Source organism: Aythya marila (assembly GCF_965140915.1).
Source record: "Aythya marila genome assembly, chromosome: 1".
Taxonomy (NCBI): Eukaryota; Metazoa; Chordata; class Aves; order Anseriformes; family Anatidae; genus Aythya; species Aythya marila.
Window position 1 is genome coordinate 29,575,046 of NC_139042.1, and position 26,563 is coordinate 29,601,608.

The following is a 26,563-nucleotide window of genomic DNA, read 5'->3' on the forward strand; positions in this document are numbered from 1 at the left end:
TTTCGTCTCTTTTAAGCCTGCATCCTGTAAAACACTGTAATTGCATGCAGCTGTGTTTGCAACCCTCCGCAAATGGGAAGTGTGCGCTGAAAAAGACCCAAGCCTAGGACCTCCACAACACGCAAAGAAAACGCTGCTGGCTTACCAGAAAAAGACCCTGTTTGGTCTGCCCTCCCCTGCCGTTGCTACCTTGCAGTTTATGACATCTGGATAGTGGGAGGTCTGACAAACCGAACAAGGCAGTGAGCAAGAAATTCCGTTCCTGTGGAAATCAGTAATTCCTCCGTGCAGGCTGCTTTTGCTCATGTGTGTGTGTGTGCTTTCTTTTGTGTCACTTTGTGAAGGGCTCTGATATTATTATTATTTTAAATATAGCTTGCCCTGGGGCGGGGGAAATGCACAAGGAAAGAGCCAGCAAGCAGCCTATCTCTCAGAAGAAAAGAGCAAGCCTCGCAGCACGGGAACTAGCTTCACTCAAGTGTGCAGTTTAGAAGTAAAAAAAAACAACAACAATAACAACAACAACAACAAAACACAAGACCCTATTCCAAACACCACCATTTCGGAGGACGCTGAAGAAAAAGGACCCCAAACAGGCTAAATACAGTGAAGGATACGGTCAAACAGGGTACAAAGCGAACCTAAACGCAGTTTGAGCATGGGCTCTGAAGTGCAATGTAAGTCTTCCTTATTTTTTTATTTTTATTTTTTTTTTAAGTCATAATATCCAGTTGTTTAATTTCCATTTTGAAGCCAGGCTGGGCCAAAAGGTACAATTAGCTACAAAAACCAACGCGGAGCAGAATGTGGGATCTCTGATACCAGCCTGAACATGATACTGAAATACAACAGAAGTCAGAGACTATCAGCCATATTATGGAAGATGTACTATAAATAAGAGCATATCTAATTATTTCAAGAGAAAGATGCTGGATGGAATCTTTAATCAACTTTCTTAATAGGGAAGCAAGAGCTCTGCTGTTTTGTATGGCAAGCTATTTTAATACTGCTGTGTTTAAAATTGTGTGATTACAGTTACCAATAGCAATAAGATGTAGCTCCAGAGGGGAGTCCTAGTGGTTGCAAAAGTTTTTTTTCTCTTTTATTTCTACAACATTTTTGCTCTCTCAAGCCTCAAGTCCACAGTCTCTAGCCTTCAGTTTGGCTTTGCTGTTCAGCTGGATTTTCGATGTGTGCCAACGCTGGACTTCCTATGGAACAGAAAACAAAACATTTCAGCATTCGGAGTAATTCTGGTATGTTTTTCTACATCATGCTACTGGCAAAAATGCAGTCGACAAAAGATTGTGCTCCATCAACTTCTGACATGGACATCTGAGGAATATAAAGCCTGATGGTGACAAAGGGTGATAATTTCCTATTTTTCACTATTTATCTCACCGGTTTTGGACTTAGCAATGGATATTCTTTGTGATGAGGAGAGCTCTGTGAACCCAACTGCAAACTCCTTAATACAAATAAATCATGAGAGAAGACTCTACAGAAACGTTTACGGACCCGGAGAGATTAATATATCACATCTCTTTAACTTGACTGCGGACTCCGAAAACCTAACTAATCTTTCGTGTGAAAGTAATATGAGTCCACCATGCTACCCTTCCCTGTTTCAGCTTTCACAGAAAAACTGGCCAGCTTTGCTGACAGTGATAGTGATTGTTTTAACCATTGCTGGGAATATTCTTGTCATCATGGCTGTGTCACTGGAGAAAAAGCTGCAGAATGCCACTAACTATTTTCTAATGTCACTTGCAATAGCTGATATGCTGCTGGGTTTTCTTGTCATGCCTGTGTCAATGTTAACCATACTGTACGGTGAGTATTAGCCATGTAATCTGCTGCATGTATAGAGAAGCTTTAAACATTGCATGCACAAGTAGTTGTTGTTCTTATTTCAGTCTCTTAGCACAAAGAAATTGCAGTTACTCCATGCGAGGTGAAATATGTGTAAATGGTTAAAGGATGTAAGAATAGGTGAAATGCCTTTCCCCACTTTATATATCTAGTTATAGACATTTTAAACTCAGCCCAGATCATTAATTTACTACTCATTTGCTGATGGAATTGTCTCAAAATGTGTATGAAGATGTTTTGTTCTCCTTATTCTTTCATTTTTCCCCATGGCTTATAATTTCCAGTTTTTCTGATGAGTATTTATGGTCCTGCCAGTTACTTTGCTCTGCAAATATGCACAGAAGCAGTAATGACTACCTTTAGATTAAAAGTTGGCAACCCCTTTAATTTTTTTTAATGAAGTAATTCAAACTCTAATAATTCTCTTAACACCAACATCCTGCTCAGACCTCCACTTGCTGGCAAAGGCTGCAATAAATATTGTGGGAGTTAAAAAAAATGGATGGGAGTTAATTCTGCCTATTTTTTAGTAACATTTACAGAAGCAAAGCTAAATATCGGCTATGATTTCTTAAGAGAAGTTATTTAAGAATTAAGTGGATTATGACTCACAGTTCATACCCGTGTAGGTGATTAATAGCAGACCTTTCTTCTCTTTTTCACCAAAATAATTTGCAGCACAGCTCACGTAGGAAAAAGCAGCAGCCTGTGCATTCGGTACAAATACTGCCAGGCTGTTATCACCCCTAAACTTTGAGAAATGCATTTTCCAGTGCCACAACTGAGTGGCTGCAGCTGAAGGAGAAGCCAGACAATGTCAGGAGGAAAGTGAGGCTGTTTGCGAAGATTTCTCTTGCTGCACAATTTCGGGAGTATAGCTCTTGAGTGTGAGCCTGTAACTTATGAGAGGTTACATCCAAAAAAACGATTTCAGCGGTTTTTACACAGATTGCACCCCAAAACGGTGTTGGGCATAGGTGAGGGTGCAGTGTTGTGATTTATCGTATTAACGGTGAAATTACCTCGGTGGTGGAGGAGACGGTGTAAAGCTGGGCAGAAACCGTCCGGTGCCTGAGCTGAACAAAAACCCTGCCTGCTTCCCTGAGACAAGCAACAGGGACTCCTGCTGGCCGGGCTCTGCTGCCGAGGAAGGAGAGGAGCGAAACCCGAAGGGCTGAGGGGGGATTTCGAGGGGGAACCGCCGGATTCTCAGGCACAAAGCTCCGCCACCCCCCGGAGGTGGCGCGGGGGGAGCGCCCCGGCAGCATCAGCCCAGTGTCATCGCATGGTGACAAGCGATAGGATGCGAGGAAATGGCCTTAAGTTGTGCATGAGGAGGTTCAGACGGCGCATCGGGAAGAATTTCTTCATGGAGAGGGAGGTCAAGCATCGGAAGGGGCTGCCCAGGGAAGTGGTGGGGTCCCCATCCCCGGAGGTATTTGAGAAATGTGTGGACATGGTGCCTAGGGACATGATTTAGTGATGGGTGCATGGTGTGAGGTTGATGATCTTGAAGGTCTTTTCCAACCTAGACAACTCTATGCCACCCATACTGATAGTCCCAAGTCTGAACAGAGGACTTTTGCAAGGGGACTCATGAACCACGCAAATCCTTGGACCTTTTCCTCCCTAACCAAACTTTAAATTGGAGCCATGTTTTTGTCGCTGTTGGTTTTGTTGTTTGTTCTTGTTCTCCCCTGGATATGTGGAGGGTTGCATTAGACAGTGACCGGAGCACAGCACAAGGAAAAGGTGCCCCATCCCACACGCCATTACCATGTCCTTGGGCCAGCCTGGAGGATGTTATCTACACCCTTCCTTACATCTATTGTTAGCTCCTCTCATCTACCTTCCTATTTTGTGCTCCTGTAGTCTCCAAGGTGGTTTATCTGAAGGGTGGTGTTTTTCCCTTCCCCATCCAGGTAAAGCAAGGACAAGAGGTCTAGGAGGGTATGGCAAATGTGTTCCCACAGAGAACAGATGCATGGTGTCAAGTGCAGAAGTAGTTTATGCCTTTTCCCTGTGTAAACTGGCCTTGCCTGGCAGAGAGAGGCTGCTTGGAAGACATAATCCAGAAAGACACCCCTCACTTGAGACAGTCCAGAGACTGGATTCCCCTTTTAAAAACCAAGAAAAAGATAAAACATATCGATAAATACCATGCAGCTTGTCAGTGCCAGTCATATTACAGTAGTCCAAGAGCATCAGGAAATAGGTCTCAGTGTTCACGGAGACTACATTTAATTAGGGGCAGACCTAGCTCCTTTACCTTTGTTCCTACTATTGCAATTTAGGCTGTACATGTATCTCCAAATGAGCCAGGCACTCCCTGAAACACTAACATATTCTCACACCAGCTTTGGCATTGCCCCATGCAGAACTGTTATGGGCAGCTCGAGTAATATGCTCAGAATTAAATCACCACAAGATATGGGCAAGGTTAATTGCAGAACTTGCCCCAAGAAGAGTTATTAGTGGTTCCCTGCAGGATTAGAGGGACCTTTGAATGAGAGTCCTGCAGGGCTCTGCTTATCCTGGGTCTGCTCAATACTGCTCTTAACTATTTGAGCAGAGTATGAGCTTGCATGGTTTTCCAAAAGTCCCAAGCTGGGAGAGGTTACAAGCACTCAGAGGGACGGGATCAGAATCATCAACAATGATCTGGACCCCTGAAGAGAAAGTCTAAAATGAACAAATGAAATTCACTGAGGATAAATGCAAAGATATCCGCTTAGGAAAAAGATAACAAACCAACTACTGCTGGGGAAATTAGTCCAGACTTCAGGAATATTGAACGAGATCTGGCTGTCAAAATGAATCATAAGCTAAGTGTGCATCAATAGCATCCTTTTTTTTAATACAAAACACCCTCATCATTCCAGGTTGCATAAGTCAGGACATTCCCTGCAAGACCTGTGAAGCAATCTTGCATTTCACTTAGCAGTCAGAAGGTCTTTGCAACACCACAGAGTCCAGTGTTGGTCACTGCAGTATAAGCAAGATAAATTAAATAGATTCCAGGGCAGAGAAACAAGAAGCACAAAAGTTCTGAAAACATCATCTGCAAGCAAAAGATAAAGGAATTGGCTTTGCTTTGTCTGGAGGAGAAAAAGAAAAGGCTAGACAAGACATGATAGCCATCTTCCAATAGCTTTCAGAAAGGACAGTAATCAATTATTCTTCATTGCCATTGGAAAGAACAAGCTAAAAGAAAGGCTTAATTTGCAACAGAGAAGATCTAGACTGGATATTGGTAAACACTAATGCACTTACTTGGGATTGCTCTCTCTGGGGGAGCCTATCATGTTCATTGATGATATAGGGAATGCCCTCCTTATTAAATATGTGGAAGGTATCTAAAGATAGGTGATACGAATATCACTGATATGCGACTAAACACATATGCTTCTCTAGCTGCTACTAAACCTGAAGTTTCAGTTTCAGAATTTACAGAATCTACAGAATTTTGTAGATCAGCAGGTGATAATAATACATTAACCACACCAAAGAAAAATCTTACAAGAAAATTCAGAAATTCCACACTTAGAGTGACAAAATTATTTCTCTTTCCACAGATTTGCTGCCAGAAATGGTTAATTACAACACCAAGCATTACTCATATAGAATTAAAAAGAAAAATACACACCCAGCATGTAGCTTGGGGGAAAAAAAATGGTTTCTTAAAACAGAAATTTTGTCAGGCAGCTTCTACTGAAGGCATTACTCACTACCAGCTCTTCTTAGAAGTATATATGCAGTAAGACAAATGCATCACAACAAAAACCACGAATATGTCACATTCGTAGCTGACGTCAACTTTCTTTTGTGCAGGATACATGTGGCCTCTACCTACGAAGCTCTGTGCCATTTGGATCTACTTGGATGTGCTTTTCTCCACTGCCTCCATCATGCACCTCTGTGCCATCTCGCTGGACCGCTACATTGCTATTCGAAACCCCATCCACCACAGCCGGTTTAACTCAAGAACGAAAGCTTTTGCAAAAATAATCGTTGTTTGGACCATATCAGTTGGTAAGTGAGGAAATATCTCAGCATGCAATTGCAGATTTCGAGCTTTTGAGAGGATTTGACATATATATTGCAGCCTAAAACCGTATTCTCTGCCTGAAATATTTTGCTTGCCACAGTGAAAGAAGTGCTGTAATGTAGTAATTAAGCAATAGACAATCAACAATGACAACGGGAAAAGGAGGAGAAGCCGAGCAGCACTGTCACAGAAAGAATGCACATCAGCAATAGGTCTACTGAGTTCAGGTTTGCTTTAAGGATGTGTTTATTTCCCATATTGATTATCCATCGCTATCTTAACATCTGAAAAGAAAAATACAATCTTGACTTACAAGAAGGTTTCCCCGTTTTACATAAATCAATTGTTCCCAGCTTCTCATTAGGGTAATTTGCTCAGAGTTTTTTCATACGGGCAGATCTTTTCTGGCTTTCTTGGTTCACAGGGTGGGATATTTACACCATCCCGATTAGGAGGCATTACTGCTCTGCATACCCCATAAACCAGAGATGTTTCCCACAGGAAAGTCCAGAGTTGCAGCCTTAAATATGTGCCCTGAATGACTCACCAAATGAATCTCTCTTTGCACTGCTATAACCCAGAGGCTTGCAACCAGACATGGCAGTGTCACTTGCTCCTTTACATGGTAGCAGCGCCCTGGGTCCAGAGCTACTTCAAGGCGTGGGAGATGGAAAGGATTTGGTGTCTGGTGCCATCAGGGTGTCAAGGCATTTTGTCTGCAAGTTGAACAGAGGCTCTCAAGCAGGCTGAAAGCACAACTCCCTTTCAGCTCATCCATTTCTGTAGAGCTCTCTGAGCACTGGCAGCTCGCTTATTCAGAAGCAGGAAAAATTCACTCCCTTGCTCTGGAATAGAGGAATGTTGCCAGCAATCAAACGTAATTAGCCACTTCCCTGACTAATATAAATTAGTGCAAGTGGTAACTGTAATCCATTACCAGGGAAGGAGATAATGCCTAACACTGCCACCTGCCTGCTGCTCTGAATTGTCTCCTGGCCTCCCTTCAGCCCTGTCAGAAAAAAACACTCCAGGATATTTATGGCTTAAAGTAGCTGCATCTTCTGCAGCACAGCAAGAGATAGCAAGAGCCCTCTCTCAAGGAGAGGGCAGTTCTGCATCCTCCAAAGTACCGCAGACCTGGCAAGGTCCAACAGCACCACACGTGGTTCTGGATGTGGTGTGTCCAGCTGATCAGATGTAGGTGTCTAGCACAAGCCTAGAGCTACTCACTCAGATGTAGATGTCTTCATTTAGCTAAGATGAATCATACTTTCTATCCCTGCAGCCCCTTTTTTACCATTCCACTAGAAAATACATTAATTTCTACATTCATTTTCTCCCAATCTTGGACACTGCTAAGCTTAAGCATTCTCTCTATAAACACATTCTCTGTGTTTGTATTTGTGTGTGCTGCTTGTTCTTAGCGTGTGAAACTACTGTGCTTTTTAAACACTAATAAATTCACAGAAGGATCAGAATGAGCAAACTAGTGCTCCACGTACCTCAGCATCTTTTTTCAGACAGTGACTTGTGATCAGAGTGTCTGAACTAGATCACTATTAAAGCGAATTCAGAATAATCTATAATTTAGGCCCTGTTGTCTAGAATATGGTTCATGTACTCTAGTAGGCGGGTTTAGTTCTTTGATATATTGATATTTAATTTCAAAAGTTAGGAACATTCTTTGCAGTAATAGCTGGTAACAACTTACCACTTTAAAACACCTTTTCTGCTCTCTAGAGGATTTTCCTCTAACAGTGATCAGCTAAAACACATATTTTATTTTTTATCACTGTGGCAAGTGACAGCAACACAGTCCCCATTTATATAAATCTGAAAATTGCAACTTCTGGCTTTATTGGAAAGCACACGAGTGTGGCATGAATGAGGAGGACGGAGTCAGCTTTACTGTGATGGGATAAGGACATGCGTAAGGCAATGGGGGATGTTAGAAAGATAGTTGGACTGACAGAGAAAACTCCATCTCATTCACATATCATCAACACAGCATGTGGCTTAAATAAATGCAAAAGAACTCAAAAAAAAAAAAAAAAGGAGATTGAGGTGTGCAGGTGTGCAAAAAAGTTATAACGGAGCTCCTGAGCTGCCCATTGGAAATCTATATTGAGATTGCATCATGGCATGTTGCTAAATAAAGTAAAGAAAAATGCTGGTGTTATGAGCAAACTTGCTAGATGCCAGGTCTCCTGTGCAATCTAATGTCAATCGGTCCATGACTCTGTCCTGGTCCACCCTAGTCCGACTCAGAATGGATAGGAAATAGTTTCTGAAGAATGAGGTGCTTCACACATCATTTGCTAATAGGAAATGGTTTCTGAAGAATGAGGTGCTCTAGGTATCATTTACCGATCTGCAGGCTCTCAGGGCTACTTGGAGTGGCAGTGCTATAAATTACTTAACTCTTTGCACCTTCACATGGGTCCAGCTAGCACAGGCACAGCCAGTGCCAGGCACAGCATGCTTTCCCCAGTGCACAGTGGGGCTGCTATTTCAGTGACAATTTCACAAAGATGGGAGCTTCTCAAGGTTTTGTTCTCCAGCCTCAGTCCAGATACCCTTTGGCTGCCCTTTGCTCCTGAAATTTGCAGCTGGTGCCCTGTGAACCTCTCTGAATCTCTTCTAGTACTTCTGCATCCTCTTTGAGACACAGGTGGCCAGACCATAATATTGAAGACATGGACAAACCATAATTCATCTTGTTTCATAATGTTTCTGCCTTGTTCTCAGTTCCCAACTTAGTAAGTCCTACCATGCTGTTAGTCTTCAGGACCAGTCAATCGGTGGTCTTCTTCTGTTAGCTTCAGTGATGTGGGAACTAATTCAAAAAAAAAAAAAAAAAAAAAAAAAAGCATAAAAAATGACAGGTTATGTGATTTACTTGACTTCTGCAATCTTGATTTTCTTTGTAAAAAAAAAAATAAAATATTTTACTAACATTTGTTTTTGCATTTAGTGGAAGAAGAGCATTTAGCCAGCAGCCTTTCTTTCACTAGACCATGTAATGCCACAGGCAATTGGCTTAAAATGGATTATAATTACTGTAACAGATTCTAATCATGTCTTTAATTCTTAAATCATCCAGTACCCAGAGTGGCTAGATAATTAGATTATTTGTAGCTGTTGAAGGCAAAAGCCCATTAGACCCTGAAAATTATTCCATTTGTTTTAAAGCACAGAGGTCATTAGTGAGAACAGGTGTAAAAAGCCCCAGCATTTTCCCTTCCTTGAAAAAATTAGACCAAAATGTGTTCAATAGAGTTTAGCTGGGATCTATAGATGTGCGAATAGAGCCTATGCTGAAAAATACAGGTAACACACCTCTAAGTGGGCCTAGGAAACATACTGCTCTGCAAGAGGCCAAAAATCAGCATTCTCTCCTTTAAAAATCCTTGAAAGGGCCACATAAAAGAGTTAAAGTCATGAATGTTAAGCCCCTATATATATGTCATTCCTCAGTCCTTCTTTCTCTCTGTTCCTCTGATAATGGTGAAGTTTGATGAAGCTCAAATCCTCTTAGTCTGAGTTTTCTCTTTGCTTATCATTTCTCACTCAGCCTACACATCTGCTCGCTGCCTTCAGGCAGTCTCTGCTCTCCCCAGTCACTAACAACTTGGATTTATTCGGTACCTTTCAGGCAGGAAAAAAAAAAAAAAAAAGGTATAAACTGGAGCTGGACAAAGCTGGTGAAATATTCCCCATAACAAAACTCTCCATAACTTTGCCATTGCTTTCGAGGTTGCAAAACCACAAAAATCGTGCTGCATATGAAGCAACATTCTCCAAACCACAGGGTGCAAAAAGTTACCTCCAGGTGTATAAAAGAGGTCCAGGGCAACTCGGCCCTCTGATATTTTGGCTTTAAGCTGACACAGAGGCTTTACACTTCTTTCTCAGGCAGCCTGCAGTTTCTCTGCATGACTTCTAGCTGTCCTGGAGAGTACGAAGGGCCAGGGAAGCAGCTGGGATTTGCAGAGCATAGCTACCAGCATCTCAGGATTGTGGTTTATCGACAGCTTTGGCTTCCTTCAGCTCACTGAGCACTTAGGACAAGGACAGCCTTCACTTGAAAGTCCCTTTACTGTTTTCAGAAGGCACAGATAGCCAAGGGGTTGCAGGCTGGGAATCCCTCTTCTGGCTCCACCACATTCTCCATTTCTTCCTAATGGCTTTCTTTTAATTTGCCAGTTCATTCATGTCTCATTTAAGGGTGGTTTAGCATAGGAAAAGGCTACTTGATATTACATGGAATATACTTGCCTAAATTACAAATAATTACCACAACATTAAACTCCACTAATAAAGATTCAAAGGTGAGCACCTAAATTCGGAAGCCCTGAAGCTAACCTTAAAATATCTGCTACACTACAGTCTTTACCATAAACATCAAAAACGGTGACACAACACACGGAGAAAATTAAATTAATGATAGTGAAGGGTGATTGCACAAAATCTTGTAAACACAGCATTAGAGCTTCATCACCATCTCACAAATACAGGACCTTCATTGTATTGCTTTATAGACACATGATATATGAAGTTCAGCAGTCAGCAACAGTTGTGCCAGTAGGGAGTTCATTGCCATCCTAATGACCAGCCATGACAACTAATAAATAAATGAACATTTCATGTGCAAGTTGTCTGAGAGACGCTAACACGAAGTGCTGTGATGCACACTTCCAAGGTGACTAGCACATGCATTCTGGTTATGAGACATAATGTTTCTGAAAAAGACACGTAAATATCATATTTACTTTCCTTATTGATATAAATTATTGCTGTCTTTACTGTACATGTGTAACAGAATCCTTTGCTTGATTTGGTCCTCCCAGAAGAGTGAACGTATCTCACCCATCAGAGCAACAGTTTACCAGTTATCTCCCTCTTATGAGTGTGTAGATTAAAAAACCTTGCATTTTGAGCTTCTGTATCTCTTTTTCAGTAGCTGACGAGGAGCTGTTACTAACCCTATATTTCACCTTTTTGAAAATAAAATTTAAAAAAAAGCTTAAATCAATGGGAATAGAATAGAATAGAATAGAATAGAATAGAATAGAATAGAATAGAATAGAATAGAATAGAATAGAATAGAATAGAATAGAATAGAATAGTCCATTTGGCAAGGAGCTTCAAAGATCATCTAACTTAGCTGCCTGAGCACTTCAGGGCTAAGCAAAAGTTAAAGCATGTTATTGATGCATTGACCAAATGCTTTTTGAACACTGATGGGCATGGGGCACCAGCCACCTCTCCAGGAAGCCTATCCCAGTGTCTGACTGCCCTCACGATAAAGAAATGTTTCCTAATGTCCAGTCTGAGCCTCCCCTGGCACAGCTCTCTGCAGTTCCCATGTGTCCTACCATGGGTTCCTGGGGCAGAGCCCAGTGCCTCCCCCTGCACTTCCCCTCCTCAGGATATTGCAGGCTGAGCAATGCTCCCCAGCTGCTGTGCCTGTGTCCAGCACTACCCCGTCTCAGCTGCAACACCCAGCATTTTCCTTGTTGAACTCCATGCCATTGAATCTCATTGAGCTGATGTTTATATTCTCCAAATCTGGAAACACGGAGATAAAGAAACATCATAAAGATCCATAGGGCCAAATTTCTGAAGCAGAGAAATGTGTGACCTGGCAGATTTCTAAATGGGAGAGAATATATTCTACCAGTACATATGTATTGTCAAATAGAGATGTAATATATGTAATTAATATCACATACATATTTACCATTTTCTTTGTGTAGTTACCTGATTGTCAGGACAAGATGAAGGCTTTCTTTTCCCATGAAATTGTCATATGCACTCATTTTATATGCTTCTCCTTTGCAAGAAACATTCTGCTTCACAGGCAAAAAAAAAAAAAGGAATGAGGAGTGGTCACACCATTAATGTGTGTCTTTTCTTTCTGCTTGGTTTTATTTTAAGGGCAAGTTTTTACACAATCAAGCTGTATTTTTAATATCATAGCTATGTGGAAGGTTGATCAAGGTACTGATGACAGAATTTGTTCATTGTCCTTTTCTTTATTTCTTTAACTTGTCTTTGCTTAGAAGACCATAAGGACTGTGCTATTCTCACTGAAGCTACTGGCAAAAGAAACATTAAGTTCAGTTGGACTAGGCTGGTCCTATTATCAAGTCCCTTTGAATGAATAAGCCCTATAATCAGCCAGTCTCTCTTTTGTAGGACATTTCAGAGTAATTGGAATGTTTTAAGAAAAAAAAAGGCAGTAACAGTACAGTGCCTATTATAAGTTATTCCTCTGTCTTTGAAAGGCTGTATTTTTGGCCAGTTGTGTACCCAGCACAATGTGCAACACACACAAGAATCCAGGATGTATTTCCCCACTGGAGAGGGAAGTCTCGGTCCCACCACCAGGCCAACATTTCTCCAAAAAGTGCTATGTAAGGTGTTGCAAAGTGTAGAAAGGATTTGTACACAGACCTCTCTGGTAGATCTGGTAGATCTAGTGGATCTCTGCAACAGCATAATGCCAAAAGGGGTTCCTATATTGTCCAAGAAATTAGCTGAGCATCTCTAATCAGAGGAACAGGGACTTCTGCACAGCAGAAACCACATGCAGTATAAATGAATGTGAAAGAAGTGCACAAGGAGTCATGTTGGGATTTATAAGCTCTGTCATTTGTACACTGTAATTGCATTTAATCACCTTATAAATTAAAAATAGTGTTGTTGAAGTAGTACTGTGTTGCGTAAAGAAAAAATATCGTGAAAAAGAAACTTGAAGCCCTTTTAAAATTGCACAGAGCAATCTCACAGCTTCGTTTATGTGTTTTAAAGAATTAGAATTCGATAAAGCCAGATTTTGCGTTTTATAATGTTAGGAAAGATAAATGTATCACAGGATTCTGCTTTAAAATGAAACCCATACATTTGCCCCAATTAGCATGAACATTGCAAACTACGGCACACTTGGGCTGCAATTAACTTCCCTCATGTGTTTCCCTGCCCATGTCGTTGGCACCATTCCTAAGCAGAAGCCCAGCTAATAAAAGTCACGGGGTTTGTCAGAGCTGAGACAACATATTGCTAATTACCTGCAACAAAATTTAGTAGTACCTGTCAGCTGATTTTTCCTCTGTCCTCCAGAGTCACCAGTGGAAAACAGCCTGCTGAGCTCCTATGACTTTCTGAAAGCAGGTGGAGACACTGCAGTAAGGTCTCTCTTTTCTGGCTGATCACAGTTGGAGCCGTGCACATCACAGTGTTCAGTCCTGTATTTCTCTTGCAAGGAAATCTCACCCACTGGGAAGACTTCTTTCCTTTGAGCAGAACATAACTCTCATTACAATTTTGTATTTGACCCAAGCTTTGAAATATCAAGTGGGCAGCTATTGCTAGGATGACAAAATCACAGAACCACAGCATGGCAGAGGCTGGAAGGAACCTGTTATAGGTCCCTATCCCCAAGCCCCGCTCCAGCAGGGTCCCCCAGAGCAGGGTGCCCAGGACCCCATCCAGGTGCCTTGTGTCACTATCCCAGGAGGAGACCCCACAGACTCGGGTTGAGCTGAACCATGAGACTCCTGAGAAAAATATTGTGTGTTTTTAGGTCTCAGGTTCACAGAGTGAGCAGCATAACTTCATCCTTACAGCTGTGTGCCCCAAAGTTTGGGGTTGAGCGCTCCCATGGTAAAACAAGCCCTGGTTTTCATACTACTGCATGACATGAGGAGGCTACTCCAGCAAGCAGAGTAACTATTTTTAGTTGCAAAGGTAGTTCATGTATTCTTGTTTTTTTTTTTTTACATTGTCAAGGTGACAATGATTTGTGATGTTTAGCAGAAAGATAAGCCTAGCAATCTTTGCGTATCACCTACACTGCAGCCCGTAGATGGGAAATATGGGCAGATACCATCTATTGCTTTTCCTTCTGCTCTTTAACTCTGACATCTTCCAGATGTGAAAAGGGCACTGCCTGATCTGACAAAAGACCAATTCAATCTGTGTGAAGGGCATTATCCACCAGGTGGGCAGCAAAGCATAGAGTAGATTATCCCAAATCATTATGTTCAGGCCAGTACCTGTTGGTAAATTGTTTTACATCCTGTTTATTATTATTATTATTATTATTATTATTATTATTATTATTATTATTATTATTATTATTATTATTATTATTATTATTAGTTTGCTTTTGTTTTTGCAAATTATACATCATGGTGGGACATCTACCCCAATAACCATCCACTAGTGCAACTTCCTTGTATATCTAATAAGAAGCTGACTATTTGCTTGATGAGAAGCCTCTGCAAGCAACTACAAAAAATAAAGATCTGGGTACAAGCGGGATCTAGACTAAAAAATGCAGCTAGAACTGGGGTCATGAGGTGCAGACCATGGCCCTAAGGAGGCAGCAGGCAGCAAAAATAATGTGTCTCAGCCTAAGCCTCGACTTTCTGGACCAGAAAGTCCAGAAGAGGTACAGGGATGGTTGTCTGTCTCAGGGCAAAAGTGTAGCTAAAGAAAATAAAATGCTAAAAAAAATTATCTGACGATTACCTTCAATGCTGTGTTAAACTACACAAGATCAAACAGCAGTGCTGGAGAAATCTCAGAGAGATACCAGCAGAAATCTCTGTTCAGTCCAGTGGAGGATTATGCCAGAGTTAAGTAAATTACCAGCATCTAACAAATCATCTAAAGTAATAATTAAAAGCCCAGAAGTGTAAAAACTGGGATAGTAGAGGATCTTGTCACTTAAACTGCTCCAGGAGCCATCGCATTAGTTGCTTATGATGGTGGAATATCAAAGATCTGTCCATAATTTCTCGCTTATTGCTACTATTGCTTTTTTATGAAGCGTTACCGTGTACTTAGCATGTAGTATAATAAGTTAGCCCTGAGGAACCCTCAGGAGCTTCACAGCTAAAAAGGCAGACTGATAACTTGTGATCTGAGGAGGTCCTGATAAAAATGTATTGTGGTGGTTTGTTTTTTTCAATGTTGAAGCACGATTATGCCCAGACCTATTCTCCTGGGGGCCTGAACAATGAATGTTGCAGGAAGCCACCTATCATGGAAAACAAAAAGGTGATTTGCTAAGCAAGAGGAGTATCACAGATGGTGGGGATTGATCCCACTTACAGGTTCTTTTGCTTTTCAGGCAGCAACATTCACCAAGCAAGCAAAAACTATAAATTTCTTACTTCTTTCAAGTAGAAATTAAGCCATTGCTACAGGGAACTTAGAAACACCAATGTGATTTAAACACCAGCTGTGTACACAGAAAGGGAAAAGGATGTTTGACCTGCTCTCATGCATTTTCCTGAGCAGCAGCAGCAACAGGTTTGTCCATCAACGAGCTTTAAGTAAGAGTGTGGAGCACTTTGCCCCTCTGCAGAGAGCTAGGCTGGAGACCGATGGCACATCTTGAAATTCTTCAGACGAAACATTCATCTCTTTATCATAAGGTCAGTCACTTCCAATCATTTCTAATCATCACAGATGAAGTGGTTACACAGCCTGAGTCCCCCAGAGGAGAATATTAAGGCCAGCTCCCTCCCGGATCCCAGCTGACAGCAGGACTGCAGATGCCATCTGGCTACCTTGGGCTCAAAGGCTGCTTGGCTAGCCACCCCCAGGCGAGCCTTCCCCTGTCCTCTGTCCATGCTTAGCCAGGCACCTCCTTACTCTCCACTCCTTCCAGATTCAGGGATAGTTACAATCTCACCAATAAATTGTTAAGAGTAAATAATATTGCAGATAAATTGCAGGGTGGGAGGTCTTAAAAGTTTGCTGTTGTTGCATTAGAAACCTTTACAACTTCCTCTAGGCACCGTGTAATGTGACACAGAGTCCTCTCTCCTTCCTGGCAGGCCTCCCCTGGTTGGAGGCAGGGATTAAAGCACAGGCAGATGTACAGAGCAAGCTGGAGTCCATGCAGAAAGGCTGGCACATAGGGCCACGTGTCCTGCCAACCTCGCTTGAAATGCAATGCCACTGTCCCAGCAGGGAGAGCCGGGATGGGGACCAGGGCAAGGGGCAGGCGAAGGGCTCCCAGGAGACCTCACAAGACCCATAGAAAGATATAAATTGTATTGACAAATTCTAGAGAGGCTGTGGGGTCTCCTCCTGGGAGAGCGGCACAAGGTGCCTGGACAACGTCCTGGGCACCCTGTGCACAGTAATCTACAGAAGGCAACGAGACTTACTTTTTATCTAAATGTTGACACATTCAATGAGTCTAGGGCTGGGGTCTTTGACAACTTTCTCCAAGCTTAACATAACTCAGATATTCAGAACCAGACTCTGAGGTCTAGCCCAGCATGGTAACAGGAAGATCCGTCAAATCTCTGGGAGATCTGAGGAAGAATCCTGCATGTGCTCCACATTGTTTTGTTCCTTAGCCATATTGTACAAAAATTTATCTACTAGGCAGTTCCTTATTTAGTTAAGAACAGCACAGGTTTCTCCAGCAATTTCTTTCTCCTTTGAGACCCCCTTTCTGTCCATCTGAGTGAGCAGAAGGTGAAGGCAGCCCTTGCAGACCAGCTTGTGCTGGCACTAAGCTGGGTTTGGTTGCAATATCAAGGCTCACTATTTCAGCTTATTCAGCTGAAACCACTGGGGTCCATTCACCATTGCTCCTCGCTGCATACATGGTATGATCCAAAATCCACAATCCCTAAATCTTTTAACAAATTAAATTTCTTTAGGGCATTTATAAATCTTTCTTTCTTTCTAGCTGTTTGACAAGTGTAGACTTCTAGATGCCTCTGTTAGTGCCCTTGGTGACCGGGTAATCGTATTACACAGGAGGATAACAACTTCCCTTGATCTGGGATAGCTGTCATGAGCCAATACGCACCTTGGCAGAAGCCTCTTCCCAAACCAAAGATAACATCACTAGATGAAAAGCAACAAGTGTACTGGTGGAGAGACTCTACTGGAAATTGCAGTGTAAAAATTAGCATCTTTTCATCAGATACTGAGAAGGATTAGAAAATTCGGCAAGGAAGTAGGAAAGACTGGACCTGAAGGACACAGAATTGCGATAAATAAGTCCTGCTTCATAGCTAAGAAAGGGGATTTGAAGTGTATATAGACAGAGTGGCACTTGGGTATGAGAGCAAGGAAACTGCTGCACCCAGGAAATAGGACTGCATGCACATTTTGTAAGTGAACAGGATTATACCAAAGCAATAAGCAACTCCATCAGCAGTTTCTTCTCATAAATAAGCCAACCTGGGAGCCCTGGATTTCTAATCAGTTGGGTCAAACAAGGTGCAGACGTCCTTCATTTCTTGCTCTGTCCTCTCTATAATGCCCTACTGATTCTGATTTGTTTCTTTTTAAATTATTACCACAGTCTTGCAAATTAACTTGGACAGGCAAATCTCTGCACTTGTAAGAAACAGGCTTCATATCAACGACAAATATATCAGGGGGACACTGAGACTTTTCTGATTCTATTTTTCAAAAGTGAAATAGACCAGCTCCATCATTATATTATTGTAAATGATCATTTACAATAATTTTCTCATGTAAAAAGAATTGAATATATCTCCTACTAGGCTAAATAATATGCTTTCTGAAAGATTTTCGGAGCTGCTGACAGCAAAGCTCAGAGTTTTTTCCTAACATTCATGCTGACTAGATGGAGCCTCCAATGGTGATTCCCAAACCACCCCGTGCTTTTCAACATATGCTTTCCCCTGGTGGAAATTTCTGCTTCTGCATTGCTACCCATCAGCAAACTGCACAACTTTGCTATCGGGCAAAATCTGGGCAGTAATAAAATTATTAGCACATCTCTGTGCAGTGGCCCAGGATTTGGCCCATAACCCGACTATGTCAGAATCGATGCTACTGCTAAAATTTGAGGCAGGAAGATTTTGTTTCTTTTTCATGCAAAGGTGAACAAAGGTGCTGAGTTTTGTCAAGAAACTGTAATGGCATTTCTAAAAGGGATTTCCTGACCCATGCACATTTATTTAGGTGCATGGTAATGCTCATTTATATTAAAATCAATTTAAATTGGTGTATATGGGCTGAAAACATGTGACAGTTGAAGGAGAGTTGATGGAAGGAACCTTGACTTTATAGGTTCATTCCCCTTCCTTCTCTACATCCGAAATACCCCCAGTTTGTCAGTCTTCAGGGCATGTTGTAAATTCTGGCTTTGAATCATTGATAATCTCAGCAGCTCAAGGCAGCTACAAACCCAGTTTACCTGTCCAGTTAAATTGGTTTTATGGCTGCTGTGTAGCTCTGAAGATTTGCAAGCCAGCAGCATGTACCACTAAATCAACCTCTGTCAGTTTTACCAGGATTTTTGAGAGAACAGCATGAAGGATGCCATTGCTTTACTTCTTAATCTTTGGTGTTTTTAAGAGCCTTTTGTCACCCTGAAGTTGTGTCCAAATGGTTGAGGTTTAACGCAGGATTTATTACTCATCTTTATTGTTTGGGTTCTGTTTTGTGGTTTATTAAAGTCTATAGAGTTTGAAACAGCCACCTGTGTATAAATCAAGCTATGTGAATAAATCACCTTATACTGGAGGAACATAATATTTAGGGTTTGTCCACAAGGGAAAATGTTCTGATATAAATGGGAATACCAACTGGAAATGAGGTAGCTAATGTACTTCTAGTGCTTCAGTGGATGCTCCCAATCAGGGCCAAGAGCTTCCTTGTGCCTCAGCTCAATTTGATTTGGACACAGAGTAAGACAAAGCATAAAAAAGCACGCAGAGCATATTGAGACTTTTTCCAGACTAATCTTGAGGTAGTGGGAGCCAGGGATGTGGGGTGTGGAAGAGCTGTGCTGCAATAACTCTTCCTGCTTGGTCCTCTCTAGTAGTTTGAATACACTTGCACAGTCTGTGTCTTCTTAAACAGGCACAGTCACCAAAAGCAGGGAGATAGAAAGCATGGACTGTATAAACAGCAGCAAAGTACATATCTGAATCAAGGAGAAATAGAACAATCCTCTTTAAAGAATTAATTCAGTCAGTTGCTATAAAGCCTAATAAAAGCTAACTGTTGGGCCATGCCAGCTGTTTGTTGAGTGACATAGGCTGCTGTGGCTGACACTCTTAAGGAGTATGGGGATTTCCAGTGAAGCCATACAAATCCTTGGCTGGTTGCTTGGGTGTGTGTGGGGCTCTGGGGCCTTCCCTGTAGACCCAGCACCTTGGTCCTGCATCTGGATCAGCAAGACGATGCTTGCTGCCATGGCTGACAGGAATTATGGAGCCTAGCTTTGTCTCCCCTTCTCTTGTCTCTTTGAAGCCTGAACATGGCGCCCTTTAGGAAGTGCTGGTCTGTTGACTCAGGCTCTTTCTCTGGAAGACTGTGTGTTCAGCTTTGGGCCCCTCACTACAAGAAGGACATTGAGGCCCTGGAGCGTGTCCAGAGCAGGGATACAAAGCTGGTGAGGGGCCTGGAGCACAAGTCCTGTGAGGAGCGGCTGAGGGAGCTGGGGGGGGGTTGGTCTGGGGAAGAGGAGGCTCAGGGGAGACCTCATTGCTCTCTGCAGCTGCCTGAAAGGAAGGGGTGGGGAGCTGGGGGTCGGCCTCTGCTCACAGGTAACCAGTGACAGGACCAGAGGGAATGGCCTGAAGCTGTGCCAGGGGAGGTTCAGGTTGGCAATGAGGAGACATTTCTGCTCAGAAAGAGCAGTCAGGCACTGGGACGGGTTGCCCAGGGAGGTGGTGGAGTCACCGGCCCTGCAGGTGTTCAAGGAGAGGTTGGACGTGGTGCTTGGGGACATGGGTTAGTGGATGACAGTGGTAGCAGGGGATGGTTGGACCAGATGATCTTGGAGGGCTTTTCCAACCCTAATGATTCTATGGTTCTATGCCAGGATGGGGTACCTGGGTACAGTAATTTTAACATAACCTTTATCAGCTCTGCTATTTTATCAAGAGGTTAACTGGTATATCAGCATGCATTTTTCACATATCAATGAACACATGAATACAGCTTAGACCAGGACCTTTTAATAATTCTGCCTACAGTATGAGTTTGATCTTGTCCAAACGTCATTGTTATGTGGCTGACATTCATGGCCTTGCACAATGCCTCCTAAAAATCCCATCAGAGTAGAAGCCTGGTTTGGACAGGGAAATTTCTATATTTACATTTTAAGCCTGACTGCTTTCGAATTTTGTCCCTGTGTCCTCGTTGGGACACATTTGCCATTTTCATGCTACAGAGGCCAGAAGCTAACCATTGAAGAGAGACAAATTCTGCTCCTTTGGGATGAGGAACAATAAGTTTAGTCTCTGTAGAGATGTGAAAAGATAGATTTGGGCTGGAAGTTAACTTATTCCATGCCACAGTATGAACTGTGGGATCCCTTACATCAGCTGAACTGGGATGTACACAAAAAGGAGGTTACAGCTGTCAATGTTCTCTGCTACCAAACTGTGTGATACAGAATCACAGAATCACAGAATCACAGAATCACAGAATTTCTAGGTTGGAAGAGACCTCAAGATCATCGAGTCCAACCTCTGACCTAACGCTAACAGTCCCCACTAAACCATATCCCTAAGCTCTACATCTAAACGTCTTTTGAAGACTTCCAGGGATGGTGACTCCAAATCTGGTACTTTCAGATTTTATAGGGACCAGCTACCTGTGGCTGTAGGAGAAGGAAGCCTTGAACGGTCATTCAGAAAAAATAAAAACATACAGGACTAGGAGTGACTGCTGCAGCTCTGCTGTGAGCAGCACTTTTGCACTTGAAGGAATCACAAGGAGATGTGAAAACTCCAGCTTACAAGCTGAAGCTCATTTCCATTCAGTCACATTTCAAAGCCAGAAATGTGGATGTGAGATGCCAGTTCTTCAGAACATGTTCACAACAAAACAAAGCAGATGGAAAATTGCTGCCCTTGTGTTTCGGGTGAGGAGTTGTAACTGACTTTGGCCTTTCCCTTGAAAAAGCTTGCAATTACACTAAAATTTTCCTCTTTCTGGTGATGCTGACTCTCCTCCCATGACTCTTGATGCGGCTGAACTGTACGGTCGGTAGTAACAAAAGGCATCTTTTTAGTCTGTCAATACCATTGTTTACTTTATCTCTGCAGCTCACATTAGGTCCTTGAATGAAATGAAAAAACAGCCCTGCCGTTATCTATACTGGGCAGAAGCGGACGGAAAACCTGTGGTGTTGCTCTGACTTGCACTGCATTTCCATGAGGCTGAAATGAGGTGCTGGCAGGCACTTAGTGCCTTCGGTATCCCTTCAACTCATCAAAAAAAAAAAAAAAAAAAAAAAAAAAAAGAGAGATTCAAAACTTTCCTCAGACCCTCGGAAGTGTTCATCACCTTGAATTATTCAGGCAATGAGGCTCCTGCACGTGACCTCTTCCTCAGTGCCTTCAACCAGACTGAGCTGGGCTTTTACAGGCAGGACCCTTCCTGGAGCTGCTGGAGGTTTCTGACAGCTCAAGCCAGGAGCTGTCCCACACTGTATGAGTTTGCATCTCACACGCCGGCTTCTCATAGCCAAAGCTCCAGCTTGTAGGCTCGTGCAGTCTTGGAACAGAAATAGAAAGGGCAATACCACAGGCTCTCCATCACCCTCTGCCCTGGGCAGATAAGGAGGGTACTGTTGTAAATTGGCCCAAGGCACTGCCATGACTCAGTTCAAAGCTGTGCAGATAAAATAAGCCACAGTGTTGTTAGAAAAAGAAAGAGCCTTGTAGAAGCTCCAGGAGCACCAAAAGAATTAAGAGAAAATTTGAAGAGAATAATAGCTTAATATTATTACTATAATTATTATTTTGCACTGTGCCTGGACTTCAGGGCCTTCTTCTTGGACTGGTGCTCTGTTAGGCACTGGACAAGCATGAAATGAAGTGAAAGCTTGCATTTTCAAAGGGTTCCCCATCTAAGCATCACAGTGAGAAGAAGGGAAGGGAATGAAAGGGAGGTAGAGACTGAGTGCCATTAAAGTGCTGGTGGCAGGAGGCTGAGTGTCAGGACTCATCTGTAAACCAGGAAGGACAACCTTGGACACACAGGGGTTAAGGTAGGGCACAGCATCCTTCTGTCGTGTCAGTCATGTCATAGGAAATTCTACTCTGATTCATTTTCTTCCCCAGAAGCCAAACACAGCATCCATTCTCTTTGAAGATACAAAGGGGAGTAAGGCTCCCAGGTGATGCTAACTTTGCATAGGAGTCAGATTCACAGCAGCTTTTGTCTAAGCAGCGTTGTGTTACTGCTTCACAACTCCACTTTTGCTGTCTTCACAGAACATTGTCCCTTTTGCTGCCTGAATACTGCCTCTCTTGCAGAGACAGCATCCATCTGGGGGGAGGAGAGGAGAGAAATTTAAACCAAACAAGCAAACCAACAAACAAACCAACAAACAATGCAAACGAGCAAAAATCAGCAGCTGTTTGACTTCACACAGGCACTAAGCAGCATTTGCAGAAGTCCCTAGGGAAATGGCTGAGTGGGCTTGAATCAGGAGGAGCAGTCCAAGGAGGATGGACGTTATCACCTGGCTTTGCTGTTCATGACAGAGCAAGGACATAGCACATTCTCCAGGGGATGATAAGATTTGCACTGTTGCCGTTGCCTTTGAGCTGTGCTTTGGGAGGGCAGCATGTAGGGCTGGCAGTACCAAAAAGGGACCTTTGCAGTCCTGGATGGTGAGCTGCATCTCAGGCTGTCTCGTATCAGTGTCTCTCAGTGCTTAATTTGTCCCCTTCTTTCCTCCAGCTGTTGCCATGGGAAGTTTTTTTTGCATTTAGACTGTGTTGACTGTGTGGAGACTACAGGAAGAGCAGAAAAAGACCCAACGGACGATTACTCTCAGACTTGCTAAATAATTTATCTTTTTTCCTAAAATCAGTATTTCACAGCCTAGTCTGAAACCAGTACTGAGAACACCTTTAATCGTCTTACAAGAAACAGCCCAGGACCACTCTTGACAGCCACCCCAGAAAAGAAAGACAAGATATCACCTTGATCACAGTTGATAAAAGCCTTTGCCAGGGTGGCAGGAGCAAGGGCCAAGCGTAGGGATCATTGCAAGATCCAAGAGCAGAAGAAGATACCCTTTTGTTGCTGCCAGGTATTATGTGACCCTTTGATGGAAACAACTGTATCTCACCTGTGGCTGAGGATTTTTGGAAAGAGGGAATTGAGATTAGAGCAGAATCCTGTGTAATGCCAGTGCTGCTCTTCACCTTGCCCTTCTTTGCTGGGAAAGAACAACTGTGTTGCACAAACCACAGCTCACTTCATCAAACTCAACATGTGCAAGACCAACATTTCACACCACATGGTTTCTTAGTGTGGCCCCAGTAAAAATGGCATAAGGGGATTAGTATCCTACTGCTGCTGAAACATAAAACAGTGTATTTTTCCCTCCCCTGTGTAAATTCAATTTGCTTTGGGATGCCTGTCAATCGTGGCTCTATCTGTTAATGTTCATTTATGTCCTGTAACTGGTAATTCTTTGAGAAATGAACTCTGTACAGTTCAGAGTGTTTTGCTTATTTTTTCTTAGAGACTGGAAGCAGTATTTTTTCTTATCATGTTTAACCTTCTCTTTCTCTAATCCACCTTCAGGTATCTCCATGCCTGTACCTGTCTTTGGACTACAAGATGACTCCAAGGTGTTTAAGAAAGGCAGCTGCCTTCTGGCGGATGAAAATTTTGTCCTAGTAGGCTCTTTTGTGGCATTCTTCATCCCTCTAACTATCATGGTGGTCACTTACTTTTTAACTATCAAGTCGCTGCAGAAAGAAGCCATGTTATGTGTGAATGACATTGGCCCAAAGACCAAGTTTGCTTCATTTAGTTTCCTCCCTCAGAGTTCCCTTTCTTCAGAGAAACTCTTTCAGCGCTCTTTGAACAGGGACGTGGGGACTTCTGGGAGGCGAACCATGCAATCCATCAGCAACGAGCAGAAGGCTTCCAAGGTCCTTGGCATTGTCTTCTTTCTGTTCGTTGTGATGTGGTGCCCCTTTTTCATCACCAATGTGATGGCCGTAATTTGCAAGGCGTCATGCAACGAAGAAGTCGTCGGTGGACTGCTGAACGTATTTGTCTGGATTGGCTACCTTTCTTCGGCTGTCAACCCACTCGTGTATACGTTGTTCAATAAGACCTACCGCTCAGCTTTCTCTCGTTACATTCAGTGTCGCTACAAGGAGGAGAAGAAACCTTTCCAGCTGATTTTAGTGAACACTATCCCAGCGCTGGCGTACAACTCCAGCCAGCTCCAGCTGGCGCAGATGAAGAGTCTGAAAAAAGAGGCCAAAATGGTGACTAAGGATTATTCAATGGTCACGATAGGAATACATCACGTGGACGGTACCTCAAAGGGAAGCATCAGTCCAGGGAACGAAAAGGTTAGCGGCGTGTGACTCTGCTAGCCCATCGGCAGATGCCATGGCAACCACCAAGAGTACGCTGAAAATTTCACCGCGCCGTGAGGAGCTCTGATAGCGTAGGAAAATCAGCCCTGCTCGAGAGACTCTCCAATAGCATCACATACACCTCGTATTATCCTGTTGACGAAAAGCAGGGTTGAAATGGTACCCAATGTGCAATTTTTTTTCATACAGTACTTTGGCTGTTTTAAGCACAGGCTTTATTAAACTTATTTTTTTAATATTCTAAAGGATATATTTCTTAAAGAAAAAAAAAAATGCAATTTCTGGTATTCTAACATGGGCTGTGAAGAAATGTACGCATTTCTTTTCTCTTTGCAAGTGAAAGCTAAGCTGTCCTTTGATTTCCTCGCAGAGTAGGTTCCAGCTAGTTCGCCTTGCTGCAATGGAATTTTGTTATCATTAACTGAATGAGCACTTTACGGAATTTTAAATAAAATGATGGTTAATTTACTAATATATATTTAAGATAAATTTTAAAGCATTAAAGAAAAATCTATTAAAACCTGTATAGATGAATTATATGGAAATTTTGGTAATGGTGTTTTTATGGCTATTTTTTCTTCCGAGTGACCATTCTGATACGTTACTGGACTTTCCTGCCATTTGCTCTATAGTTCAAATTAGCAATCTTCAGAAGTAAATTATACTTGAATGATCCTTTGTTTCTACCACCATTCTTAATCTTTATTTCTTGTCTGGCACTTTATTTCCATTCTAAAAGTTTCATAAGTTCTATTTAAAACTTGAAAGTAATTTTTTCAAAAGTAATTATTGGATGTGATTCTCTGCTCCTTCCCACTGGTGTTGACAGCGAAGTGAAGGGAGAAAAGAGTGGAAAATCAGGCATAACATTGCTAAATAATTTCAAGAATGATTCTATGCCTCTGTTTGATTCCAGAAGAGCCTGACTTCCACTTATCAGTGGAAGTGTTACATGAACAAATCCTTTAGTAAAAGATTTCAGCAGAGTCTCTCACCATTTCTCTTTGGTTAATAAGGCCGTTATGAAGGTGTCCTTCTGGTTTTGTTTTAGTGCTTGTAGAGTCAGGATTATTTAAGAACTGTTACTTGTTCAAAATTGTTTTCCCTGTTTTTGCTGTTTTGCTGTTATGGTAGATTGCTCAGGAACGGTAGGTAGCTTGCACTATTAGGACTCAGCCTTAATGAAATATGTTTGGGCAAATTGGGCCCACTTGAAAATAACAGGACTTATAAACAGCACCATATTTCACCTGCATAGCTCCAAGGGCAGAAAAAACATTACACAGAGAATATCAAACACATCATCTGAACAAATGCCTAGTCATGAAACTTTTCCTTTCGGCCATCATAGACAATTTAACTGAAGCCAGTGGGACCGTGCTGGAGAGCAGAAATACAAATGTTGCATCCATCTGCAAAACTTAAATCCAAGCATTCGATTCCTTACATGAATTTTTCAGCCATAATGAAGAGAAGTAGGATGCATCTGAGTTTCAGATCCTGTCCCTTTAGAAAAAAAAACTGTTCAGAAGCCAAACTCCAATGCCTTCATCATTTAGTAACTCCTTCTCTTGAAGCTGCTCAGTTTTCACAGGACAATTAAATATCTACTAGAAAGGGAGAGAGAAAAATAAATCTGATTCTAGCCAACCAGCTGGGGTATTTGACTGGAAGAGGAAGCCCTTTAGGTTAAAATACTTAATTTTGTGGTAGAAAAAGACTTAGAACTTGGCTGGTTATTTGGCTGTTTTCCAAGCAACCCCTTTTATTGTTCTTTTACCAATTGCCACTGAGACTGCTAAATCTGCTGTATTTGGGGGCAGTCAGGGGAAAGGAAACACAGGTGCTTCCAAAAGTGGAGGGAGTTGCCACCTTTAATGCCATTCATTTCCACCTTGACGCATCCCTGTCCTTGCAAAAGAAACAAGCAGAAAGGAGAGACAGTCCCAGTCCCACTGTCCGTCTGTGCCAGGCAGCAGAGCTGGCCTGCACACCTTCAGATGTATATGGGCACCCTGCACTTTTCCAAAGCTCAGTTTTTCCAGAAATTCCTGAGGGTCTGGTTGCTGTGCAGCACCATCTCCTTCACTCGGCTGCACTTACTGAGCTGTTACCGAACATTTACCATCCACTGCCTATGCTCTCTGCTTACTGCCTGCATTTCACCCACGTGGCAGAACAAATCAGCCTCCCGTTTCTCTCTCGTTTCACCTTCTGTTCCTCTCCCACAATGTCAAATTGCTCAGGTTGCAAA

At 42.4% G+C, this 26,563-nt stretch overlaps 1 protein-coding gene across 2 annotated transcripts; it reads left to right on the forward strand.

The window, feature by feature from the left end:
* Positions 1-306: 306 nt before the first annotated feature.
* HTR2A (5-hydroxytryptamine receptor 2A) lies at positions 307-24,852 on the forward strand. 2 transcript variants are annotated; one of them, XM_082760907.1, is made up of 4 exons: positions 307-677; positions 1,133-1,833; positions 5,704-5,904; positions 23,498-24,852. In XM_082760907.1, exons 2-4 carry the CDS (start codon positions 1,419-1,421, stop codon positions 24,295-24,297), a joined length of 1,416 nt encoding a protein of 471 aa, XP_082617033.1. In that variant the 5' UTR covers positions 307-677; positions 1,133-1,418; the 3' UTR covers positions 24,298-24,852. The 2 variants fall into 2 exon arrangements, with proteins under 2 accessions (XP_082617033.1, XP_082617032.1); XM_082760906.1 differs by having other exon boundaries at positions 642-677; positions 754-1,833.
* The last annotated feature ends 1,711 nt before the right edge of the window (positions 24,853-26,563 follow it).